This window comes from Octopus bimaculoides, chromosome 5 (assembly GCF_046866305.1).
Source record: "Octopus bimaculoides isolate indiv1 chromosome 5, ASM4686630v1, whole genome shotgun sequence".
Lineage (NCBI taxonomy): Eukaryota > Metazoa > Mollusca > Cephalopoda > Octopoda > Octopodidae > Octopus > Octopus bimaculoides.
The window spans coordinates 66,480,396-66,504,772 of record NC_142932.1 but is presented as its reverse complement, the minus strand read 5'-3'; the positions used below and the strand labels follow the sequence as shown (position 1 = coordinate 66,504,772).

Sequence of the window (24,377 nt, the reverse complement as noted above, 5' to 3'; positions counted from 1 at the left end):
ATGATAGTCAAAAGCAGGATTGCAATGATGATGATGTCATATCTACTGTTGATGACTGTTTTGGCCAACAGAATAAAAGTTTCTTCAGCAAAGGGATTCAAGCACTGCAACACTGATGGAAGATATGTGTGAACTGCAAAGAGGAACTATATTGAAAAATAAACCTCATCTGATCACATTCCATGAGAGTATCTTGGTCAGCCTCTCAACTTTTCAGCCATCATAACCAGTCGTTGCTAGGCAGCTACAGCACTTTTGTTTTATGTTTTAGTTGCAGTTTAGGTCAGAGTTTTAGTAGTAAATCAACATGAGCACTTATCATACATACCCTTTATATATACATACATACACACACACACACACATATATATATATATATATATATACATACATACATACATACATACATACATACATACATTACATACATATATATATATATATATATATATATATATATACACACACAAAACATTGAACTGACTCCTGTGCAGGTGGCACATAAAAAACACCATTTGAGCATGGCCATTGCAAGTACTGCTGGACTGGCCCTCGTGCTGGTGGCACGTAAAAAGCACCCACTACACTCTCGAAGTGGTTGGCGTTAGGAAGGGCATCCAACTGTAGAAACTCTGCCAGATCAGATTGGAGTCTGGTGTAACCACCTGGTTCACCAGTCCCCCAGTCAAACCGTCCAACCCATGCTAACATGGAGAATGGACGCTAAATAATGATGATGATGATGATGATGATATATATATATATATATATATATATATATATATATATATATATATATATATGACAAGCTTCTCTCAGTTTCCATCTATCAAATCCCCTGACAAGGTTTTGGCTGGCCCAGGACTATAGTAGAAGGCATCTAACCAAGGTACCACATAGTGGAACTGAATCCAAAAATATGTGGTTGGGAAGCAAACTTTGTAACCATATAGGAATGTTTGCCCCTACAGTATTTCAAATAAACATTTTATAAAATATAACAAATTTTTTGTAATCACTTCATTTATATTTTTTGTTTACTCTTTTTATTTTGTAGTTAGCTTTCAATCAGAGTCTATCTCAGCTGTGTTTAAATTTACAATGTCTGCAAGGTGCCAATTCCTGTAGCGAGCAACATGCTGCACATAAGACATCATGTGGAAATAAAAAGGTTGGCAAATTTTCCTTCTTTCTTTTGGCTAGGTATTATTATTATTATTATTATTATTATTTATAGTCTTCACACAGCTTCTGATACTGCTGATGTACTACAGTGCCAGCTGTTCACTACCACTAACTAAGATAACACCCCTTATTTTTCAAGCACCATCCAGAGTATTCAAGTGGTTACAAGCAGTGCAGTTTTCTGCAAGTGCTCCACCCTTATTGCAGCCCCTATATGTTCCATGTACTTCTCAAGATTTTTACTCACTGTTCCCAGGCCTCTAACAATTATTGGTACTACTACCACCTTTTTCAGCAACCACAACTACTTAACCTCCCAAGCTAACCTGGCATATCTATCAACTTTTCTTTCTTCCTTATCACATACGTTGCTGTCAGCTGGGCATGCTATATGTATGATCCAGCATCTTTTGCTTTCTTTCTCAATTAAGACTATGTCTGGCTTCCTATTCCCCATCTCATAGTCACACTTAATCATAAAATCCCACAGGATCTTTGCATTATCATTTTCAATGATGCCTTCGGGTTTGTGGTCATACCAATTTTTTTCTCCTTCAAGTCCATACTTGTTGCAATGTGTCCAGTGGACATGCCTTGCTATATTGTTGTGGCATCTCTTATATTCCTTCTGGGCTAGTGGCGTACATTGGCTGGTAATATGACATATGGTTTCACCATTTTGTCCACAAATTCTGTGGTTGCTCTTGGGCAGCACAGTTTTAAATCACTTTTAGTCATTCACAGCTTGTCTTATCTTCAACATCCCTATGAAATTGTCCATGCATTCTTTTCTTTACCCACCTATTTTCCATTTCATTCGTTTTCAATTGCTTGTGCAGTGCTTTATCTTTGCAATCCTTCATTCTGCACAAGCCTGACCATCTTACTTCTAATAATAACAGCTCTGTGGCATTTTTTACAAACCAAGCTATGTTGTTTTCTTCTACTCTAATGCTGTATTTGCATCCAATAAGTTCTCTTCCCCCTCTTTATCTAGGTACATACAGGCTGTCTGTGTCACTTTTGGGTGGAGTGTCCCATATCTAGTTAGCAATTTCCTTGTCTTTCTGTCTAAGCTGTTTAATTCATCTACTGTCCATGCGATTACTCCTGCTCCATATCTAAGGAGTGAAACCACCTAGGTAATCTTATTTCATCCATTTAATTTCGACTTAAGGATCAGTTTCAGTCTACGCAAGTACTCCACCTTAAATTTTTCTGTCATTTCTTTCTCCATCAATTTATCCATTTCCAAAATCCCCAAGTACTTATATCCCATCTCTTCTATCTGCTTCATAACCTCCCCCGATGGTATTGTTAGCCTGTCCATACATTTGATTTTCCTCTCTTCAAGACTAACACACCACACTTTCTCAATCTGAACTCCATTCTGATATCAGCACTGAAAGTATATACTGTATCAACGAGGGAACTGACTTGGGCTTCATCTTTACCATAAAGTTTCAGGTCATCCATGAATAACAAATGGTTGACTTTTTGTTGGCGGCTTTTGAATACATACCCAGCTTTTGCTTTCCTTAGTGGTATCAAGCACAGTACAAAGATCAGTGGGGACAGGCAGCCCCCTTGGATGATGCCCCTCCTAATTTCCACTGTCCCTAAACTTCTTCCGTATGCTGTCAGGTCTGTCCTCTAATTTGCCATACTTTTTCCAAGCAATCACTCAACATTCAATGCAATACCAAACAGGTTCATACATTCCATAATCCAAGAATGTGGAATCATATCGTATGCATTACAATAGTTGATCCATGACATGGCTAAGTTACTTTTACTCCTCTTGCAGTCTCTAAGTACAGTTTTGTCTATCAGGAGTTGATCCTTGGTACCTCTACACTTACGCTTGCAACCTTTCTGCTCATGTGGTGGGACTCCATTATTTTCCAGATGTTCGTACGTTGACTCTGCGAGTATTCCAGTCAATAACTACCACATAAGTGGCAAACAGGATATCGGCCTGTAATTGTCTACCGAATTGCCTTTTTTGATGTTTTTCAGGCACAGCACTATCCAACCCAATGTCAACCACTCTGGTGTTACTTGGTCAGCATCTAACAAGGTGTTGAGTTGCGCAGTTATTCATGCATGACATTCACCAAATCTTTTGATCCAGTATCTTTGAACTCCATCTGGTCCTGGGCCTTCTAGTTGCTCATTTTTTTGCTGATTTCCTTCACTTCCCTAACTGAAATGACTAGTTCTGCCTGTTTTGGATAGACTACTGTTTGTTTCAGTTCTTGCAACCATTCAGCATCCTTCTTGTGCTCCTTGTCTTTGCTCCAGATGTCACTCCAAAATCTTTGACTTTCAATGTTATCTGGTATCAACTTTTCATCTGTACACTCTCCCATTATTTCTTTATAGAATTTCTTCTGATCTACTCTGAATAACCTATTCTGCTGGTAACCCTTCCTTCTTTGGTCATATCTTACGATCTTTACTTTCTTTGTAACGAGGCACTGTTTCAGATCCTCCATTACCACTTTTAGGCCCTTTCTTTCAATATTATACTTCCTTTTCAGCGCCTTGTATTTTTGTTCGCTTTTAAGCTCCTCTTTTTCTTTTAAGTCTAACACAGAAATGTCCTTCAAGAGCATATCTAACCCTGCCCGTATTCTTCTTTTCCACCATGGATCTTTTCTTTTGTCACTCCCGTTATATGTTATATATACTTGTTAGTTCTGGTGTTTTTGTTATGTATTTGTCTGAATATTTTTTTATCATACCTAATGCACCTACTATGATAGGAATTCAGTTCTATATTTAAGAGATAAGGAATTATGTACATTATTTACATTATTTTCATTTGACGGATATTTGTCCTCATTTTGTTTGTTGTTAACACAACATTTCAGCTGATATACTCTCCAGCCTTCATCAGGTGTCTTGGGGAAATTTCAAACCTGGGTTCTCATTCCTAAGGTATTTTTCGATGTTATTATTATTATTATTTCAGAATTTGGCTTTAGGATCAACACCACTAAAACCAACCCTATGGCTACGATATGTTGATAACACCTTTATACTCTGGCCCCACCAGAAAGATGTCCAAGTGCTGTTAGATCATATGAACTCAACAAAGCCATCCATACAGTTCACAATGGAAAAGGAAAAAGACAATCAGCTAGCATTCCTGGACATATTAATAACATGTACCAAGTATGGGTTCAGGACATCTGTATACTGCAAGCTGACTTTCACTGGACGATACCTCAACTTCAATTCCCACCATCCATACAGTGTAAAAAGAGGGATTGCTCAGTGCCTAAAACATCAAGCAAAGACTATAAGTAGCAATTGTGATACACCCCACAAAGAAATGATCAAGCTCAATAATAATCTATTAAGCAACAACTACCCGCAAAAACATACTATCCACTCCAATTATGAAGAAAAGAGAGTATGAAGCCAGTAAACTGCCCACAGTCTGTCTACCCTATGTGAAAGGCCTCTCCAAAAAGATACAAAAGATATGTGGCCCATATGACATCTGAACAGTATTCAAGAGTAATACAACACTTCGCAAATATTTCCTTCAAGTAAAACCACCAATAGAAGAGAATATGACCAAAGACTGCATCCCATGCAGCTGTGGTAGCTTATACAAAGGTGAAACATGCATTCCTTCAAAATAAGAGTAGACGAACATCGCAAAGCTGTGACATGAGGAGATATTGATAAATTGGGTATAGTATGGAAAAATGGAGACCACCTCCCCCTGTGGGATGAAGTTAAAAAATAGACAGAGAACACCACTGGAAAATATGAAAACTAAAAGAAGCAGCACATGTGCTAGGACACAACCTCCTAAGCAGACCAAGTGCAGATATGAGTAGCATATGGGATATTTTCAGATCTTTGTGTTTTGAAAGTTTTTACATTACTTTTAGAGAAACATTGTCATCTGTTGGTATTGATACATTGATTAGAATGCCTTTTTTCTTGATGATCTCTGACAACTATATCCGGCCTATTGGCATTAATTTCTGTATCTGTGTGTATTGGCATATCCCAGAGTATGGTGCTTTCTCATTTCTTGTGACCTTCTCTGGTGTGTGCCTATACCATCTTTTTTCTGTTATTATTCCATAGTGTTGGCATAGCTTCCAGTGTATATAGGTCCTAACTCTGTCATGTCTGTAAATATATTCCTTCTTAGCCAGGACTGGGCAGCCAGAGATAATATGATTTACTATTGCTTCTCCATCACTACATATTCTGCAGTTACTTGTATTTCTTTTCATTACGTTTTTGGTAATTTCTGGTGGGAAGGCTTTGGTCTTGTGCTGCAATTAAAAATTCTTCAGTATCTGCTTTGAGTCCTGAGCTTCTCAGCCATTGTTGAGATTTTGCTTTGTCTATTTTTTTACTGTTTAGTATTTGCCATGAAGGGGCTTTTCTTGCCATTGCTTTATCATGCTCCATTGCTGATCCAGTTTTTGTTTGGATTTCAGTTGTTTTACAGCTTTCATTCTTTCTTCTTTTTCTTTGTAGTTGTTAGGTACTATGACTTCTTTTTTTGTATTTGTCAACTTCCTTAATGATTGAAAACAGTTTTTTGTTTTGTTCATGTTTTGTGGCTATTTCTATTATTTGTATTAGTTTTCTTTGCTTCTGAAGTAGTATTTCTGTAGGGCTATGGTGGTTATTTTGTAATAGTTTTCTAGCTGTATAAGGCCTCTACCACCTTCGATACACTGCATATGTAACCTTTCTATGTCAGATTTTGAGTGGTGCATCTTAAATCCTGTCATTATTTTTCTTGTTTTCCTGTCTATTTTTGATTAGTTCATTTAGAATCCAGTTAAGAATATTGTAGTTGTAACTTATAACTGGGACAGCTCTGTTTTTAATATTAATGTAACTCTTCTATAGTATTCTTTTCTTATCTTCTCTTTCATTTGTGTGTGTTGTATCATATCTAGTTCATTGATTCCTAAGTATTTGTACACCTGGCTTTGGTCTACTTCTCTTATTTCATTTGCTTTATCTAGTGTGATGTTGCTACTCTTAACTAGTTTTCCTCTTTTCAAGGTTGCTTTGGCACATTTTCCTACGCCAAATTTCATGTTTATTTCTTTGGTAAATCCATGTACTGTCTGCAGTAATGTTTTCAGCTGTTTAACATTTGTAGTGTACAATTTTAGATCATCCACATATAAGAGGTGGTTGATTATTTTGTATCCATATCCAGTTCTGTTTTGCATGTTAGATAAAGGTGTCAGTGCCAAGCAGAGATGGAGTGGAGAGAGCATGTCTCCCTGGAATATTCCTCTTCTAATGGGGATGGCTTTGGTTTTTATGAGTCCCTCTTTGTCTGGAGTTACAGCACTGGCTGACATTTATTCATGGAATGTTTTATATATTTTATGATTATTTGTGCTACCTTGTTCATGGCTAGTGTTTCTAGGATCCATGTGTGGGGAATATTATCAAAAACCTTTTGGTAATCAATCCAGGCCATACTTAGACCCTTCTTCTTTCTGTGGCTGTCGTCAGCTTTATTGATCAGTAGCTGATCTTTACATCCATATGAGCCCTTGCAGCATCCCTTCTTCTCTTCTGAAAACAGGTTGCATTCTTCCAGATGTTTGCTCATTCTCTGCGATATTATTGCAGTAAGGGCTTTGTAAATTGTAGGGAGACAAATTATTGGTCTGTAATTTTATGGGTTTGCCGTTTCAGTGGATTTAGGAATTAGGATAGTTTTCCCTTCCATGAGCCATTCAGGCATTGACTCTGGCTCTGCTAGTTTTCATTAAATTTCTCAGCCAGCTTTTTATGTGTTCCTGTTAGGTATTTTAACCAGAAGTTGAGGATCTTGTCATGCCCAGGTGCCTTCCCATTGCTTAGTTTTTGCAGTGCCTGGCTGACCTCTTCAATTGTTGTTCAGGTGCTGTGTTCATTGTTTTGATAGATTTTTGCTGAGGTTGTTCCTTCGCCAACCATATTTCTTTCCAAAATTCTTCCACTTCTGCTGTTGGTGCTGCATTGATCTCAATAATATTTTTGCCAGGTTCTTGGTAGAATCTTTTGGGGTTAGAGCTGAACTGTTTATTTTGTTCAAAGAAATGTTGGCGTTTCTCATACTGGTGGATTCTTTGTGCTTTGGCGAGGATATTTTGCTTTAGCTGTTCTTTTACCTCAGATATACCTTGTTCTGTAATTTTGTATTTACATAGTATTTTTCTTCTCTTCTTGTTGCCTAGTATTGTTGATTGTCTACTAGTTTCATTAAGAATTGACAGATCCTTTCTCTTATTTTCTATTTTTTTCTGGATATTATATATCCACAGGGTTTGTTTGTGTGGTGATGCTCTTGTTTGGGTGGGTTTTAGAGGGTATCCAGCTTCTTTTGTGGCCACAGAGGTTTCTGCATACATTATATCATTTAGCTTGGTCATATTGACATTTGTTTCTGCGGCTATAAGTTCCGTGATGGCCAGGTTCATGTGTTTTACGTAGGATGTATGTGGTGCCTAGTAGTGCTATTTTCTGTATGTTATATATATGTTGATGTTATTATCGATGTTGTTTTATTATCAATTTTAATTTTTGGGAGGTATAATCGGTGGTCCATACTGAGATCTGTGGCTTTCAATTCTTTGATTATACTCATTTTTAGAGTATCATAATCATTAGTTTCACCTTCGCTGTTTCCAGGTTTTAGAATTGTTTCATATTCCCTCCTGTTCATATTTTTGTCTGTGGTGTTTTGGTTTGGTGCATTTTGCTCATCATTATACATTCTTATGGTCTGGGTTTGTTGCCTTTCATTGTTTACTTCATTTTTATTGGACATGTTACATCTGTCTTCATATTTTACAGTCCCAGTGCTTATAATATTATTTGACATTGCTGTGTGGTTACTATCTACGCTTTCCTGATGTATTTTTCCCTTTAAGTGTTCTATTTCTATTTCTGGTATTTTTTGTTCTTGTTTTTGTTTTGTTAGCTACTTTATTGCTGTATCCAAATCTTTATCTAAGTTATTTTTCTTCCAAATTTTATATGTATATGTTGTTGTGTTTTCATTCTGTTGGTAGAGCACTGCTGTAAAATAAGCATGTAGGATTAAAATATATTCCTCACATGTCCATTTATTCTTTTTTGGTTTTGTTTGTGGGACATGAGGAATAACGTCCGGCCCTTTATTTTGATGGTCATCATTTTCATAGGGTACCGGTCCATTCATTTCTGCTGTTAAATGGTTTTGCACATGTAGTTTTTCATACTTTTTGTGTAACAAGTTTAAGTACATATTTCCCATTTCTTATCCTTTGGTTGAATAATACGGGTATTATTTAATTTATTTTTCATTTTTTTGTGCATGGTGGTTGGGGACAGAAATGGTCTGATGTTGATTGGATCGTAATATGGCAAGCATGTTTACACGTGCTGTGTGAGTGATAGAGATAATGCACAGTTAAAATGAGTGTAGGACGAAAGCCCCATGGACAAAAGCCCCACAGACAAAAGCCCCACAGACAAAAGCCCCACGGTTATATATTTCAATTATTTTTTCGTTTTTTTTTTTCACCTTTTATTTGTTTCAGTCATTAGTCTGAGGCCATGCTGGGGCACCACCTTGAAGAATCTTTAGATGAACATATCAACCCCAGAATTTTTTTTTTTCCTTTTTAGTTGTTGCAGTTATTAGAATGTGGCCATACTGAGGCACCACCTTGAAAAATTTTTAGTCAAATGTATCAATGCTAGAATTTTTTAATTTTTACTTGTTGCAGTAATTATATAAAGATGAATGTAGCTATATCACCATTCTGCTTCCTTGATCCCCTTATTTCTTTCTGCCACTGTAAATTATAGTAGGCTTTAGGGTTTTTTTTTCCCCTAAATTCATTCTGCTACAAATTATAGTAGCAGAATGAATTTAGCACATGAAATTAGCACAAAGAAGCAATGTATTTTAGTCTCTCGTACTGATGAAAAATTTGCTAAAAAAATATAATGAAGTATCCTGTATGTTGGAAATCTATATGGTCATACACATCTGAGGAGAGTGGTTTATTTCAAATTGATGTAATGTTTGCATTGATTGATTAAATGGAGCCGCTTGAAATGCACTGATATCTGGACATCCTTGTTGCTAATTTGCTTGGGGGGGGGGGGGGGTGATATGTGTGTGTGTGTGTATATATATATACACACAGCACACACACACACACACACATTATGTAAACAATACTTCAAATGCTTCAATTCTGTGTATGTATATTTATTTTCTAGATTACTAACATTTAGCAATGATTTTATCCATTGTGTTGATGTGCCATTTTCTATAATTAATAAAACTGTCAGCATTTTTGACACCATGGGTATGCTAGTATATATATAAAGTGTATTGGTATTCTTTACTAAATAAATTATAAATACACCTTGCTTATGTCATCGTACTATCATATACTAATATAATGTTTCTTATCTGTTTCAGTGGTGCGTATCTGGAAAATGCGTATATGATATCACAGCCCCTAAAATGGATGGTGAGTTTTGCAATAGTGGTTGATGTGGTGATGGACAATGCAAGAGAGGGATTGATAATGGAGATACTGTATGTGGATGACCTTGTTCTGATGAGTGAGACAATGGAAGGATTGAGGGAGAAGTTTTGGAAATGGAAGGAAGTGTTTGAAAGCAAGGGTTTGAAGGTAAACTTCGGGAAGACAAGGGTGATAGTGAGTGGGGTGGAATGAGAAGTGTTAGTGAGTAAAGTGGATCCATGTAGTGTATGTGGGAGGAGGATAATGGCAAGTGTGGTGTTGTGTACAAGATGTGAGAAATGGGTTCATGGTAGATGTACGAAAATGAAGGTGAACCCCAGACTGGCAAGAGAGTTTGTTTGTGGAAGATGTGAGAAAGGAGTTGGAGGGCTGGCAGAACCAGTGGAAATGCTATGTGATGAGGTGGAAACAGTGAGAGGGTTTTGTTATTTGGGAGATAGGGTGGATGTAAGTGGTGGATGTGAAGCAGCTGTGACAGCAAGAGCAAGACTTGGCTGGGTGAAGTTCAGGGAATGTGGAGTGTTGTTATATGGGAAAAGGTTCTCATTAAAGACAAAACGAAGTGTCTATAGGAGTTGCATGAGAGCTGCAATGCTGTATGGGAGTGAGACATGGTGTCTGAGAGAGAGAGAGAGATGGTAATTTTGAGAAGGACTGAGAGAGCAATGGTGAGAGAAATGTGTGGGGTGAAGCTGTTTGATAAGAGGACTGAGGACTTGGTGAGGATGCTGGGGTTGGAGGAATTGGTGCAACAGCTGGCAAGGGCAAATGGAGTGCAGTGGTATGGGCATGTATTGAGGAGGGATGAGGAGCATGTTCTGAGAAGGGTGCTTGAATTTGAGGTAAATGGACCATGAAAACAAGGTAAACCAAGGAAAATGTGGAGGAGACAGGTGGAAGAGGAGATTGGGAGGGTTGGCTTGAGAAGGGAGGATGCCCAAAACAGGGCAAGATGATGAGATGGTGTGAGGGTGGTTGCTATGGCATTGAGGTAGATCTGGCACACACACACACACACACACCATTAACGGGGACAAAACCTGGATTTTAAACACTGGATGATGAGGATTATGATGACAACATCTGTTTTTTATAAATATAATTAATGCTCACTTGCTCACTTACTTGGGTACAGGAGCTGGGATACAAACTATTATTGAAATTAATGTTGACTTACCTGCATGGCAGAGATGGTACACTCTAATGACATTAATGTTTATTTACTTGAGTAGCAGAATAGGGGTACAGACTTATGACAACATCAATGGCCAAGGTGCATTCTCATCTCCTGTAACAAATGTTTCAGTGATGTCAATAAAAAAAAGTGTGTAAAATCTAAGTAAAAGTAGAAATACTTATTACCATATTTGCTGTCACATAAGGATTTTTTTTTTTTTTGGCAATTTTTAAATGTATCAAAAAATTGCCCTGCATCTAATGTGGCCACATCATGGATTTGAGTGTTGCAAACGAAAGGCTGAGTGCTTTTTCTTGTGTATAAATTTATTTCTATATTTACACTATGCTACAGAACCTGGGTTACTTTTTCATGTGCCACCCTGTATTTGAACGAAGAGAAAATATATGTTCTCCTACAAAATCACGATAATATATCTGTAATGAGTGTATGATGAAACATATTAAATTTGTTCAAATATACTTGTAAAATAGGAGTGTGTCTTATGTGGAAGTACCTTTATACACCAACAAATGTAGTAATTATATAATAAATAATCATAAGAAAACACATCTTTTACTGGTTTCAGTAAATAGACTGTGGTCATACAGGGACATTGTTTTCAAGGGTTTTAGTCATTTATATCAACTCCAGCATTTTCTCTGCTCCTTATTTTATTGACATCAGTAGAAAAGTCAAGTTGATGAGATGTAAAGAAAACAGGAATCTAGCTATAGTTTTCAAAAACCTAGTGAAGGGAGTTAACTTAAGAGTCTCCAAGCTATCTTCAAATAAAATCTTCAAAGCCACAGCCCAGGCCACTACTCGTTTCAAAGATAAGATTTGTTATATGTTCAACTTTAGCCCCCAACAAGGAAAAAACCACCATAATGCCAAATGATTTATGTCTTTATTTTCCTTTAATGTAAAAACTTGTATAGCTACAATCTTTCTTAATTTAGTTGTTAAGTATTTTCCTTGGATGCATAAACATACTTTGAGATTCTCTTTAGCTGTACAGCTAGTATAAAGAAAATATTAGTAAATAACTCTAAACCTAACACAGAAGCATGCTTCTCATGTAGCAGTAACACCACATACTCACTAAACAGCGTATGACGCAGAGGTAGTGTTGAAGGATGTTAGAGAATGACAATGCATGGGAATATGCGGATGTAATGAAAGGTCTCTTCAGGACCAGGTTCAACAACCACAAGTCGTCATTTAATATTCAGGAGAAATATGATGTCACAGTTCAGATGAGATATGTATGGACATTGTAGAAAAATACATTACATCAAATGAGAAATACTAAAAAAGTGCAACCATTACCTTAACAGCTTTAGGAGATGCAGACTCTACGTGGCAGCTAAAATCATATAGAACTCCTTCACCCAGGTGTCTACCAAAAGTTTAAATGTGAAGTTTTTTCCTCTAGCCCTCAGAAGTGCAGGTATATTTTAATAAATTAAGAGAAGAATTAGTTCTTCTCCCATCAGTGCTTTCCTCTCTACATTTGAGGAGCAAGTATAAATTTTGTCCCTCACAACTAGCATTTATATATATATACATACAAGCCTATACACAAGCATGCATATACATGACCATAAATAATGTTAAAATTTACCCCCGCGCACCTCCCCAATATTTCAATCCCACCCTGCCCTTACCCCACCTCCACCCTACAATCAAATATATCCGAAGGACTCTGATAATCTAAATGAGCTGGCCTACTTCCTTTCTTCTGGATTTGGTCTGTGTGCTTTCATCCATGAATTTTGTACCAGTTTTTACATCTCTAAGACTATAAACTAGATGTAACATTCTCAGTCCTCCAGTAGTAAGGAGTATTGGCCATACTGTTCCATTCAGACATTTTTGATGTTTGCTGGATTTGCTTCTTTATTTCTGGTATAAAACCTTTTAAATAATGATGGTCACTCCCATCGATTTTGACCAATGAATGTTTGAAGGAAAGGATTAAAAGTAAAAGAAGCTACATCTATTTGCAATGAATGCATGAATATTTGAACCTAGGTATTAATTTTGCTATGAAGTTACAATGGGGACAGTGATGATTTTGATTTTGTCTTGGCTTGGACAAAATGTGTCTGTTAGACAGATGTGTTGAAGAGATAAAACACAGACTACAAGTGTTTCTTAGCAAAGTCTTATAACTTGCTACATAAGTTGTAAGACACAAAATCAGCTTAGCTAATCTTCAGGTCCTATTATCTCTACAATCTTTACATTGGAGAGGAACAAATGAAAAATTCATGTTAGTCTCCACACAACAATGTAAATAATGCAGAGGTAATTGGACCTGAAGATTAGCTAAGCTGGTTTTGTGTCTTACAACTTAAGTAACAAGCATTACTTTGCTATGAAACACTTGTAGTCCATCTGTTTCATTCCTTTCTTTTATATATATATATATGTATATATATATATATCTATCTATATATATATATATATATATATATATATATATATATATGTATGTATCATCATCATCATTATTTAACATTTGTTGTCCATGCTTGCATGAGTTGGACAGTTTGACTGGGCTGGCATGCTGGAAGGCTGTGCCAGGATCCAATCTGATTTAGCATGGTTTTCTATGGCTGGATGCCCTTCCAATATCAATCACTTTGAGAGTGTAATGGGGGCTTTTTATGTGCCACTGGCACAGATGCCATTTGCATGACACCAGTATCTGCCCCGACTGCAATTTTGTTCGGCTTGGTGCATCTTCATAATGCCACATAATGCCAAAGGTCTTGGTCATTACCTCTGAGAGGCCCAACACTCAATATATAATATATATATAGGCACAGGAGTGGCTGTGGTAAGAAGCTTGCTTACCAACCACATGGTTGCGGGTTCAGTCTCATTGCATGGCACCTTAGGCAAGTGTCTTCTACTATAGCATTGGGCTGACCAAAGCTTTGTGAGTGGATTTGGCAGACAGAAACTGAAAGAAGCCCGTCATATATATATATATATATATATATATATATATATATATATATATATATATATATACCGGAGTAAGCACATGAAATGTGCAACAAGGTGGATAAAAAGAGTACTCAAATACCAGAAGTAGAGTAATATGCTTTATTTAAAAGCAGCAGAAATATAACAAAAGACTGTTACTCTGAGTTTCACGTTCCCATTCATCGGATGAACGGGAACGTGAAACTCAGAGTAACAGTCTTTTGTTATATTTCTGCTGCTTTTAAATAAAGTATATATATATATATATATATATATATATATATATATATATATATATATATATATATATATATATATATATCATCATCATCATCATCATCATCGTTTAACGTCCGCTTTCCATGCTAGCATGGGTTGGACGATTTGACTGAGGACTGGTGAAACCGGATGGCAACACCAGGCTCCAGTCTGATTTGGCAGAGTTTCTACAGCTGGATGCCCTTCCTAACGCCAACCACTCAGAGAGTGTAGTGGGTGCTTTTACGTGTCACCCGCACGAAAACGGCCACGCTCGAAATGGTGTATTTTATGTGCCACCCGCACAAGCCAGTCCAGGGGCACTGGCAACGATCTCGCTCGAAAATCCTACAGGAGCCAGTCAGGCGGTACTGGCAACGGCCACGCTCAAAATGGTGCATCTCATGTGCCACCCGCACAAGAACCAGTCCAGGGGCACTGGCAACGATCTTACTTGGCTTGCCGGGTCTTCTCACGCACAGCACATTTCCAAAGGTCTCGGTCAGTAGTCATCGCCTCGGTGAGGCCCAATGTACGAAGGTCTTGCCTCACCACCTCAGCCCAGGTCTTCCTGGGCCTACTTCTTCCACGGGTTCCCTCAACTGTTAGGGTGTGGCACTTTTTCACGCAGCTATCCTCCTCCATTCTCACCACATGTCCATACCAGCGCAATCGTCTCTCTTGCACGCCACAACTGATGCTTCTAATGTTCAGCTATGTATGTGTGTCTGTGTTTGTCCCCCCACCATCACTTGGCAACCGATGCTGGTGTGTTTACGTCTCTGTAACTTAGCAGTTCTGCAAAAGACACTGATAGAATAAATACTAGGCTTACAAAGAATAAGTCCTTGGGTTGATTTGTTCAACTAAAGGCAGTGCTCCAGCATGGCCACAGTCAAATGACTGAAGTAAATAAAAAAATAAAATATATATATATATATATATATATATATATATATATATATATATATATATATATATATAAAGTAGTTGTATGTATAATGCCAACTTAACATGACAGTCCCAATAAGGGAATATACTACTGTTTAGCCCTAGGAAGCTGGACCGCTTCCTACTGCTTAAGTCTCTCTGAGAGATTTAGAAATTTATTATTTCACGTAAAAGCACCCACTACACTCTCTGAGTGGTTGGCGTTAGGAAGGGCATCCAGCTGTAGAAACTCTGCCAAATTAGATTGGAGCCTGGTGTAGCCATCCGGTTGCACCAGTCCTCAGTCAAATCGTCCAACCCATGCTAGCATGGAAAGCGGACGTTAAACGATGATGATGATGATGATGATGATAAAGAAAAAACGGGATTAAAAATCCTGGCACATATCAAGTAAACACTCAGTATAAAGGAATAAGGTTAAATCTCAAACAAGTAGATACCAGAAAATGTAAGTAGAATACAAATCCCAGGTAAATCCTCATGTATGACAGGTAAATCCAACAATCCTTATGCAGAATTATAAGAATTTCAGAGTATTTAGCAACAACCAATCTATAACTATAGTATAGCTGAGTTTGTGAGTGTGTGTGTGTGTGTGTGTGTGTGTGTGTGTGTGTGTGTGTGTGTGTGTGTGTGTGTGTGTGTGTTGCATCTATAGAAATCCACATTTTCTACTTTTTCGTAAAAAATTTTACATTAATGGAATTTTCTTGATGTGAACTTTCCAGTGCATTAATTAGATATTTTAAATTCCATTTACTTTGTGCGATTTAAGGGAGATTTAGCTATTGTTTCTAGCAACTTTTATATTTCTTCCCTTCTACCTGGAACGGCGTTCTTACACACGTGCTCAACATATAATATAAAGAGTAAGAGTAAAAGAGGGAGAGTGAGAGAGAGAAAGTGATACATACAAAGTCATAGATTAAACTTTCCACTCAGTATTCTTTACCTATTTTTCATAACATTGATACGTAAAAACACACAACCACACATGTGATCTGTGACAACAACATACACATTGCTCCCATTCTCTATTCCTTTCTCCCACTCTTCCTCTCTCGCTCTCTCAAACACATACACGTGCAAGTAAACACAATCATTCACAAAAATATAACTCATGTTCGTCAATGTGGCATAATTACAGAGTTGTACCCACCAACTTTGGAAGGTCAAAACTTTCATTAAAATGAATATTTTTTTATGAAATTTTCTATGCATATATTATTTATTATGTAGATTCCAAATATACAAAAATTTTCGGTGAAAGTGTTTTGGGAGTGGGGGTAGGGGACAATTTTCGGAAATTCCACTAAAATTCCTCTTAACTTCCAGGAAAATGAATATTTTTTCGTGAAATTTTCTACAAATATACCTTGATGTATGTACATTTCGAACATGTAGAAATTTTGAAGGAAACAACTGCAGGTTATTTTTGAGAAGTGTTCCCCACTCGGTGGTGTTTCGGAGCAAGTGGTCCATATTTGTTTCATTTTTCTCTATTATGTGCGTATGTGCATCCGTAGATTTCTAATGAAGTAATAGGCAGTGAAGAGAAGCTGTCATAAGAAAACTTTTAACTACCTCTATTCCTTTCTCCCCATATCTCTACCTCTTCCTCTCTTGCTCTCTCAAACGCATACACATGCAAGTACAGTTTCTATTCATCAAATTACACTCACAAGGCATTGGTTAAAGAGAGGTTGTAGGAGAATATATTATAACTGATACAGTAAAGTGGAATTGAAACTAACATCATGTTCTTGTAGATTTTCCCATTCGTCCTGTTATTCATTCATTCCATTTTCCCATCTTTTCAGAGAAATGTCCATTTGGAGATAATGAGAATCTTCGGTTTACGGTGAAATTTACAGGCAGTGACAAAATGATTGTACCATCGAACTGTACACAACTTTTAGAATTGGCTCCAGAATTTTGTGATGTGAACTTACAAAAGGCCCATTGCTGCAAAGCATGTAATTCAAACAAAGAAGGTAAGAAACAAAAGTGAATGTGGAACCTGAAGAAAGTAGAAATGGTTTGTGTGATAAAGATTGTCTTTGTACACCACAAGTTAATGAAGTAAACTATTAATGAGAGGTGAATGACTAATTATGGAACTGCTGATCACAAGTTTTAGATACTGTCAATAAGACAAAACATTGCTGTGTATGTATTTAAGTATGTATGTTTGTTTTGGATACCAACAATGACATATCAAACATATTTTCACAGATCCACTTACAGATTGTATCTGTAATGTTTGTATCAATAAGTCTCTTTCCTCACCCAATAATCTTAACTTCTCCAGATTGTGGCTAAGACATATATAATCTGGGTGGAGGAGTTACAGGTTTTAAAGTCATTGTCCATAGATATCCTTCTTCTTGCTGATTTTGGAAGAGACGTTCAGATATGCTGGACACCTAACCTCTATAAATGTACACAACTTTTATTTTCTGTCCCAAATAACTATCAGGTCTGTTATATTGCACTCAGTAGAAGCTTTGATGGGAATATTCCACCATTATTCCTTGTGTTGATATGTATGTATTCAATAGCAAAAGTGTTGTTTATATTTTTACCAGGGAAATCTTTTTTGTGGATGGCATTGTATATTCTTTATTTACATTATTTACATTTGACGGATATTTGTCCTCATCTTGTTTGTTTTTAACACAACGTTTTGACTGATATACACTCCAGCCTTCATCAGGTGTCTTGGGGAAATTTCGAACCTGGGTTCTCATTCCTAAGGTAATTTTCTAAGTTGTTATTATTATTATTATTATTATTATTATTATTATTCAGGTCAATGCCCAGAATCGAACTTGGAATCTTGGAGTTAGTAGCCCGCACTCTTAACCACTACGCCATATGCCCATGAGTGAATTTTTAGGGCTTATAAATCTAATATTTTCCTATGCTTCCTTAATACTGGTTCCCATATGCTATTCACATCTGCACTCAGTCTGCTTAGGAGGTTGTTGTGTCCTAGCAAATGTGCTGCTTCTTTTAGTTTTCGTATTCTCCAGTAGTGTTCTCTGTCTATTATTTTAATTTCTTCCCACAGGGGAAGGTGGTCTCCATTTTTCCATACATGATCAGCTATACCTGATTTATCAATATCTTCTCATGTCACAGATTTGCGATGTTCGTCTACCCTTATTTTGAGGGGGCAACATGTTTCACCTTTGTATATCCTACCACAGTTGCATGGGATGGAATACACACAGTTTTTGGTCAAATATCTGTCAAATATAAATAATATCCATCAAATGTAAATAATGTAAATAATGTACATAATTCCTCATCTCTTAAATATAGAACAGCATTGTATATTGTTTTAGCAACAACATCATGTCACAGTGGTTGCAGGATTTTGTTCATTTCACTTTTGAGCTCTTAGCTGGTGTATTTATTTTTGCTACTATTGTTTAACAGGTACCATCTTAGCTATAAATTATAGCATTTGAATGCTGTCTGCATTGATGTTAAGATTTTTCCTTCCTCATTTCTTCTGAGATAGAATCTATTAATAATGCTAGTTCTGTGGAAATTAGCAGCTGATGCCAAGATCTTGTAGGTTTTAATGTCTATAAAGCAGATTTCCTCCAAAGCCCAGTCAAGTATTCCAAATGTTGATATTAGTACTGATACTGCAAATACATTGTGAGGTATTTTTTTTAAGTGGAAAGTTCTGATTGCTATATCTTTCTTAGTCTGGTTTAATATATTTTGGTCATATATATCATACTTTGTATGATATATTTTCATCAATACTAAGGTATTTGTAATGCTTTTCCTATGAAAAAGAGTAGGCAAAAGGCCTTTGAAGCAAAAGTTTGGGGTTTGGGGAACAGGTTTTATGCATCCAATTGTTAAATATGAACACTTCATCCTTATATCAACAGAAAATGTTTTGATTAAGATCTTTAGATCAGTCACAAAGAAAGGATTACATTGGAATCTCTTGTCGTTGTAGATCCTAAGACATAAGCACTGGATTTTCAAGAGCAAAAAAATAACAGTGGATTTAGGACCAAAATAAACAGAAGCACAAATAGACTATCACCTTAGAATAATTCTGTTGAAATATTAATAACATCATTGCACTTTCAGTCAAAAGAATGAGAATTGTGCACCAGGTCTTCATTTACTTTTCAATGGCAGAAACTAAGGCAGCAAGTACTTTTACTAACTGTTGTAACTTCAATAACCATGAATGAGGAATGGGATTGAATGCATTTCTGGAATCAAGCCATATGTCACAATGTTTCTTCACATTCCTTTCTTTTCACCCTTCTGCTCATTAGTGACTATATCGTTAGACTTTCAATGATCTTGAAAAAACTGGTTCAGGCAGCTGGAGTACAGTTTGTACATAATGTTCATACAATTTATAAGCTTATAATTCTCTGCCAGAAGAATGATTTGGTTCTTGATGGCAATGTTTGTTCATGCAAGTCAGTTTGGTATATCACTCTGTCCCTCCATAGTTCTTTTAAATATGTGTATTATTGATTTTCTATATAAGATCAATGTCATGTACCAGTAGCTAGATGTCTCTTCCTGGTGCATCACTATTATGTAGCTTTCCCTCTGCTTTGGTAAAAGTTTCTATATTCATCATACAGTCTTTACTGTTGATGTTGGTGCAGTTTTCTTGTATTACTCTGTTTAGCAATGTGGTATTCTGATTAAAATCTAGCCTTTTGTTCTTGATCTTTGACCAGAATGATTTTAGCACTTTCTGGGGTGGTGCTCTTTTCACTATGATGTTTCCCAACATCCTCTTGTATACAACTTGTGGAAGAAAACTTGCATTTTATATTACCTCATGTATGTGTGTGTTTTCTCTTTGCTTTTTAGCTTAAAGTTAATTTTGATAATCACCTGCTTGGTATTAAGATTGTGATGCAAAGCATCTTATTCATTTTAGTTTGTTCGTCATTTTTTAAATCTTAAGAAGCACTTGCAGATTTTTATTGTCCCAAATATTTTGATCATTTGTAGCATATGAATTAATGAGTTGCATTCTCTCCCTACTAACCTAAGTTCAGCCACACTTTGCTTCAAGCTGGTTGGTAAATAGCCTGTTGCTCTAATTATAATGGGTATGCAATTGGAAGTGTATCTTGAGTGTTGTATTTAAAAACTCCTTAGACATATTCTTTCTGTATTTTCTGACCATGCTGGTGCCCAGAATGTATCAATATGGTCAGAAAAATGACTGTTTTATGCATAGTTTTTTTTCTTTTTCCTTGTTTTTACTTCATTCTATTCTATTTGTATTTATTTTGAAATGCTTTGTATACAAATTTTACCGTTTTTATGGACGGTTCGACATATGGAATTCTATTATGCATGTATTTTCGCCTGATTTTAACTTTTATACACCCAGCAATTTAGTGTCCATTTTCCATGCTAGCATGAGTTAGGTGGTTTGACTGAAACTGGTAAGCCAGAGAGCTACACCAAGTTCCAGCCTGATTTGGTATGGTTTCTATGGTTGGATGCCCTTCCTAATGCCAACCACTCCAAGAGTGTAAAGGGTGCTTTTTACATACTACCAACATGAGTGCTTTCCTGTATCACTGGCACAGGTGCCAGTTATGTGACACCAACTTCGACCATGGATATGATTTCATTTGTCTTGACAAGGCTTCACACGCATGGCATATTGCCAAAAGTCTTGGTCACTATTCATCGTCTCCATGAGGCCCAACGTTCAAAGATCATGCTTCACCACCTTGTCCCATGTCTTCCTGGGTCTACTTCTACCACAGGTTCTCTTCACAGTTAAAGATCGGCACTTCTTTACACAGCTATCCTCATCCATACACATCACATGACCATACCAGTGCAGTAGTTTCTCTTGCACACCACATTTGATGCCTTTTATGCCCAACTTTTTCCTCAAGACACTTATACTCTGTCATACATGCACACTGACATTGCACATCCAGTGAAGCATACTAGCTTCATTTCTTTCAAGTCTACGCATAGGATGATTTCAATATAATTTGTAATATCCATAGATATTATGGTGGTTAATGCTATATTGCCTGAAGAGATCAATGCATGTACAACAACCTACCATAATGTCCATGGATATTACAAATTATATTGTAATCATCTTATGGATGTGGATTACAGTCACAAAGAACATGTGATTTGTGGAAATGGGCATAGCAATACATTGAAATATTTATGAAATTCCATCCTTGAATTATTATTATTATTATTACTATATTTATCCTATTTTATAATGGTGTAACTCAGAACTATCCCATAAAATTGCTATTGCAAACTGGAATTACTTGGCTGTAGCGGGCATAATAACAAAAGAGCTTCTATGTGCTGATTCAAAAATGGTTCCTATAAATGAATTTAAAGCATGTATATATACAAACCACCACCACCACCACCCCTACACACACATCTATATATAAACACACACACACATATGTATATATACATACACACACAGAGCAGTTGATTGATAGACAGGTAGGTATCAGTTCCTGTTTGATGATGATGGAGTTGTATTTTACTGGCACAAGACTGTAAATTAGATGAAAAGGATAATGTTGTGCACTTTGACTCATTGTGTATGTGTGTGTGTGTGCAGGTGAACGCACATATATAGCTATATGTGTATGCACATATGAGCACACATGAATGGCTACATGTTTGTGTGTATGTGAATGTATATGGCTACACATGTATGTGAAAGCGAAGACAAATGCTCGACTTTGTATGCATGTGTGTGCATTTGTGCAGGTAAACACATACATGACAATATGTGTGTGTAGGTAAACAACACGCATTGCCACATGTGTGTGCAGGATAACACCCATGCCTGACTATTTGTGTGTATGTGTGCAAGGGAACATACATACATATATGTTTGTATGTTTATTTTACTGTTCTTTTGTTTCAGTCATTTGACTGTGACCTTAATGGAGTATCACTTTGAAGGATGTTGATAAAATTGACTCTAGTACTTATTTTTAAGCACTGGGGTCAATTTGTGCCAAACCACTAAGTTTCTGGATTGTAAACAAACCAACACCAGTTGTCAGTGTGAAATCCACACACACACACATACACAACATGTGCGTGTACGCACACACACACACACACACATATACAGTGAGCTTCCCCACAATTTCTCTCCACCAAATTAAACATAACATTTGTTTACATAAATTCTTTCATTTATTTCAGGAACCACAAATTCTGCTGCTGCAAATCTGATGAAATTTTGGTGCTTCATTATTTTGATAACATATGTAACATTGTTTTATGTCTTCTAACTAAAGTAAAGAAACAACAGATGAACAGTAGTTGTGTGTATAAGTGGATGCATATTCCAGTTTTTAACTGATGTGTTGTGTGTGTGTGTATGTTCATAAACAGATATAATTTTAAACTATATTGTTGTGTATATGTATATCTAAATGAATGTATATTTGTTTTAAACTATAAACTATAAGCGATGTATATGAATGTATATTCCAGTTTTAAACTATATTGGTGTATGTGTATACAAGTGATGTATATGAAAGTACATTCCAGTTTTGAACTATATTAGTGTATATACGTTTCAATAAGTGATGTATTGTTGTCAGCTATGTCATGAAATGTATATTAGTGTTTTAAACTATAATGGTATAAGTGTATGTAGTGATGTATATTGCTGTCAATTATATTATTGTGTATATATGTCTCCTATTTAAAACTACATTGTTGTATGCATGTTTTTACTATGGCTGTATTAACTGGAGAGGCCTATTTGCAAGTGCCTCAATCCATCAATAATTATTATATTTTTCATAGATCTCACTTGCTTTTCAATTATAAATATAAATCAAGAATCAGAGATTGAGTTAGCTGGGTGTGGTCAGTATTGGCAAAAATTATGTGAGAGTGATAAAGAATCGCCCTTAAATCACTTTTCCCTCTGAAAATACAATTTTTTTTTTATCGCAAATATTCTTCCCATGGTTTTGAAGTGTAAAAAAAATTGGCCAAAATAGGTCCAGAGTGGAATGATGAGGGAGGGGTGTAAAAAAAAGAGTTTACAAAACTTTTTTCATACAAGGATGCCCCCACTCCCATCATTTCGAAGGCTGTGGTTTAAGAAAAATGAGGAAAATCCCTGAAAAACTTTCCTTTCCCCACAAATTTCTTTATAATTGTAATCTATGCTGTTTGAAAGGGATTTGCATAAATTTTCATTAAAAGATACCCATCTTCCTGAAAGTTATGAGTAAAAGAGTCCTCTCTCCTCACCCCATCGGAAAAATTCTTTCTCCGTAAATCCCTATATACTCTGAAGCCACAACATCTAAGCGGTATTTGTAGAAATTTTGTTAAAAAGTATCCATTTTTCTGGATATAATGAGGCAACAAAGTCGGGGCTGTATACATCTGTAGTAATGCCCTTTTATTTATACGATTTTTTCATTTCATGCTTATTTCATACATTGTTTGCAATGTTCTCTCTCTCACACACATACTGCAAAGCTTGCAAATGGGCTGCTGAATTAAAATCTCTATGTTGCTTTGAGGGGAAGGTAAACTTGACAAACTACTTCTCCCTCTGTTGTTGGACTATCGTGAAGCTTGTTTAAAAAAAGAGAGATTATGACTGATAAAATAGTGAAAGCAATATTTACTAAGCAAGTGAGCACTATTATACAAAGAAATAATTAGCTGTAAAATATAAAAATTATTAGAAATGTGAATCAAATGTTAAAATATTATCAAGTGGCTAGCAAAAAACCACCCAGAGAGTGGTCTTTCTGCTAGTAATAATAATAATAATAATAATAATAATAATAATAATAATAATAATCCTTTCTACTGGAAGCACAAGACCTCAAATTTTGGGGAAGGGATTAAGTCAATTACATCAACCCAGTGCATAACTGGTACTTATCTAATTGACTCCAAAAGGATGAAAGGCAAAGTCAAGCTAGGCAAAATTTGAAACTGATTGGAAGGGTTATCATGTACATGTTTTGACTTGGTGCAAAAAATGGGCTACCGCAAATATTCTACTCAATACTGCAGTTGTCAGTTGTTTGATCTTAACCAGTTGAACATGTCCCTTGGTGGCTGACGATATGCACATCTTTGATCATAAGCAGCAGTGGGGGAACATCATAGCAATTCTTTGAGAGCAATTCTTTGAGAGCAATTCTTTGGGGTTTGAATAATTCACCTCTGGAAACATAGTTCAACATCCTTAA

At 36.2% G+C, this 24,377-nt stretch overlaps 1 protein-coding gene across 1 annotated transcript in view; it reads left to right on the top strand.

Moving 5' to 3' along the window:
- LOC106877334 (A disintegrin and metalloproteinase with thrombospondin motifs 16) overlaps positions 1-23,831 on the top strand; it is a 126,227-nt gene extending 102,396 nt beyond the window's left edge. Inside the window, exons 13-16 of the mRNA XM_014926209.3 lie at positions 1,058-1,171; positions 9,659-9,710; positions 16,935-17,108; positions 22,348-23,831. Coding sequence (XP_014781695.1) covers positions 1,058-1,171; positions 9,659-9,710; positions 16,935-17,108; positions 22,348-22,436 — 429 coding nt within the window. The 3' untranslated portion in view covers positions 22,437-23,831. The remainder of the gene's footprint in view (positions 1-1,057; positions 1,172-9,658; positions 9,711-16,934; positions 17,109-22,347) is intronic.
- Positions 23,832-24,377: the final 546 nt, after the last annotated feature.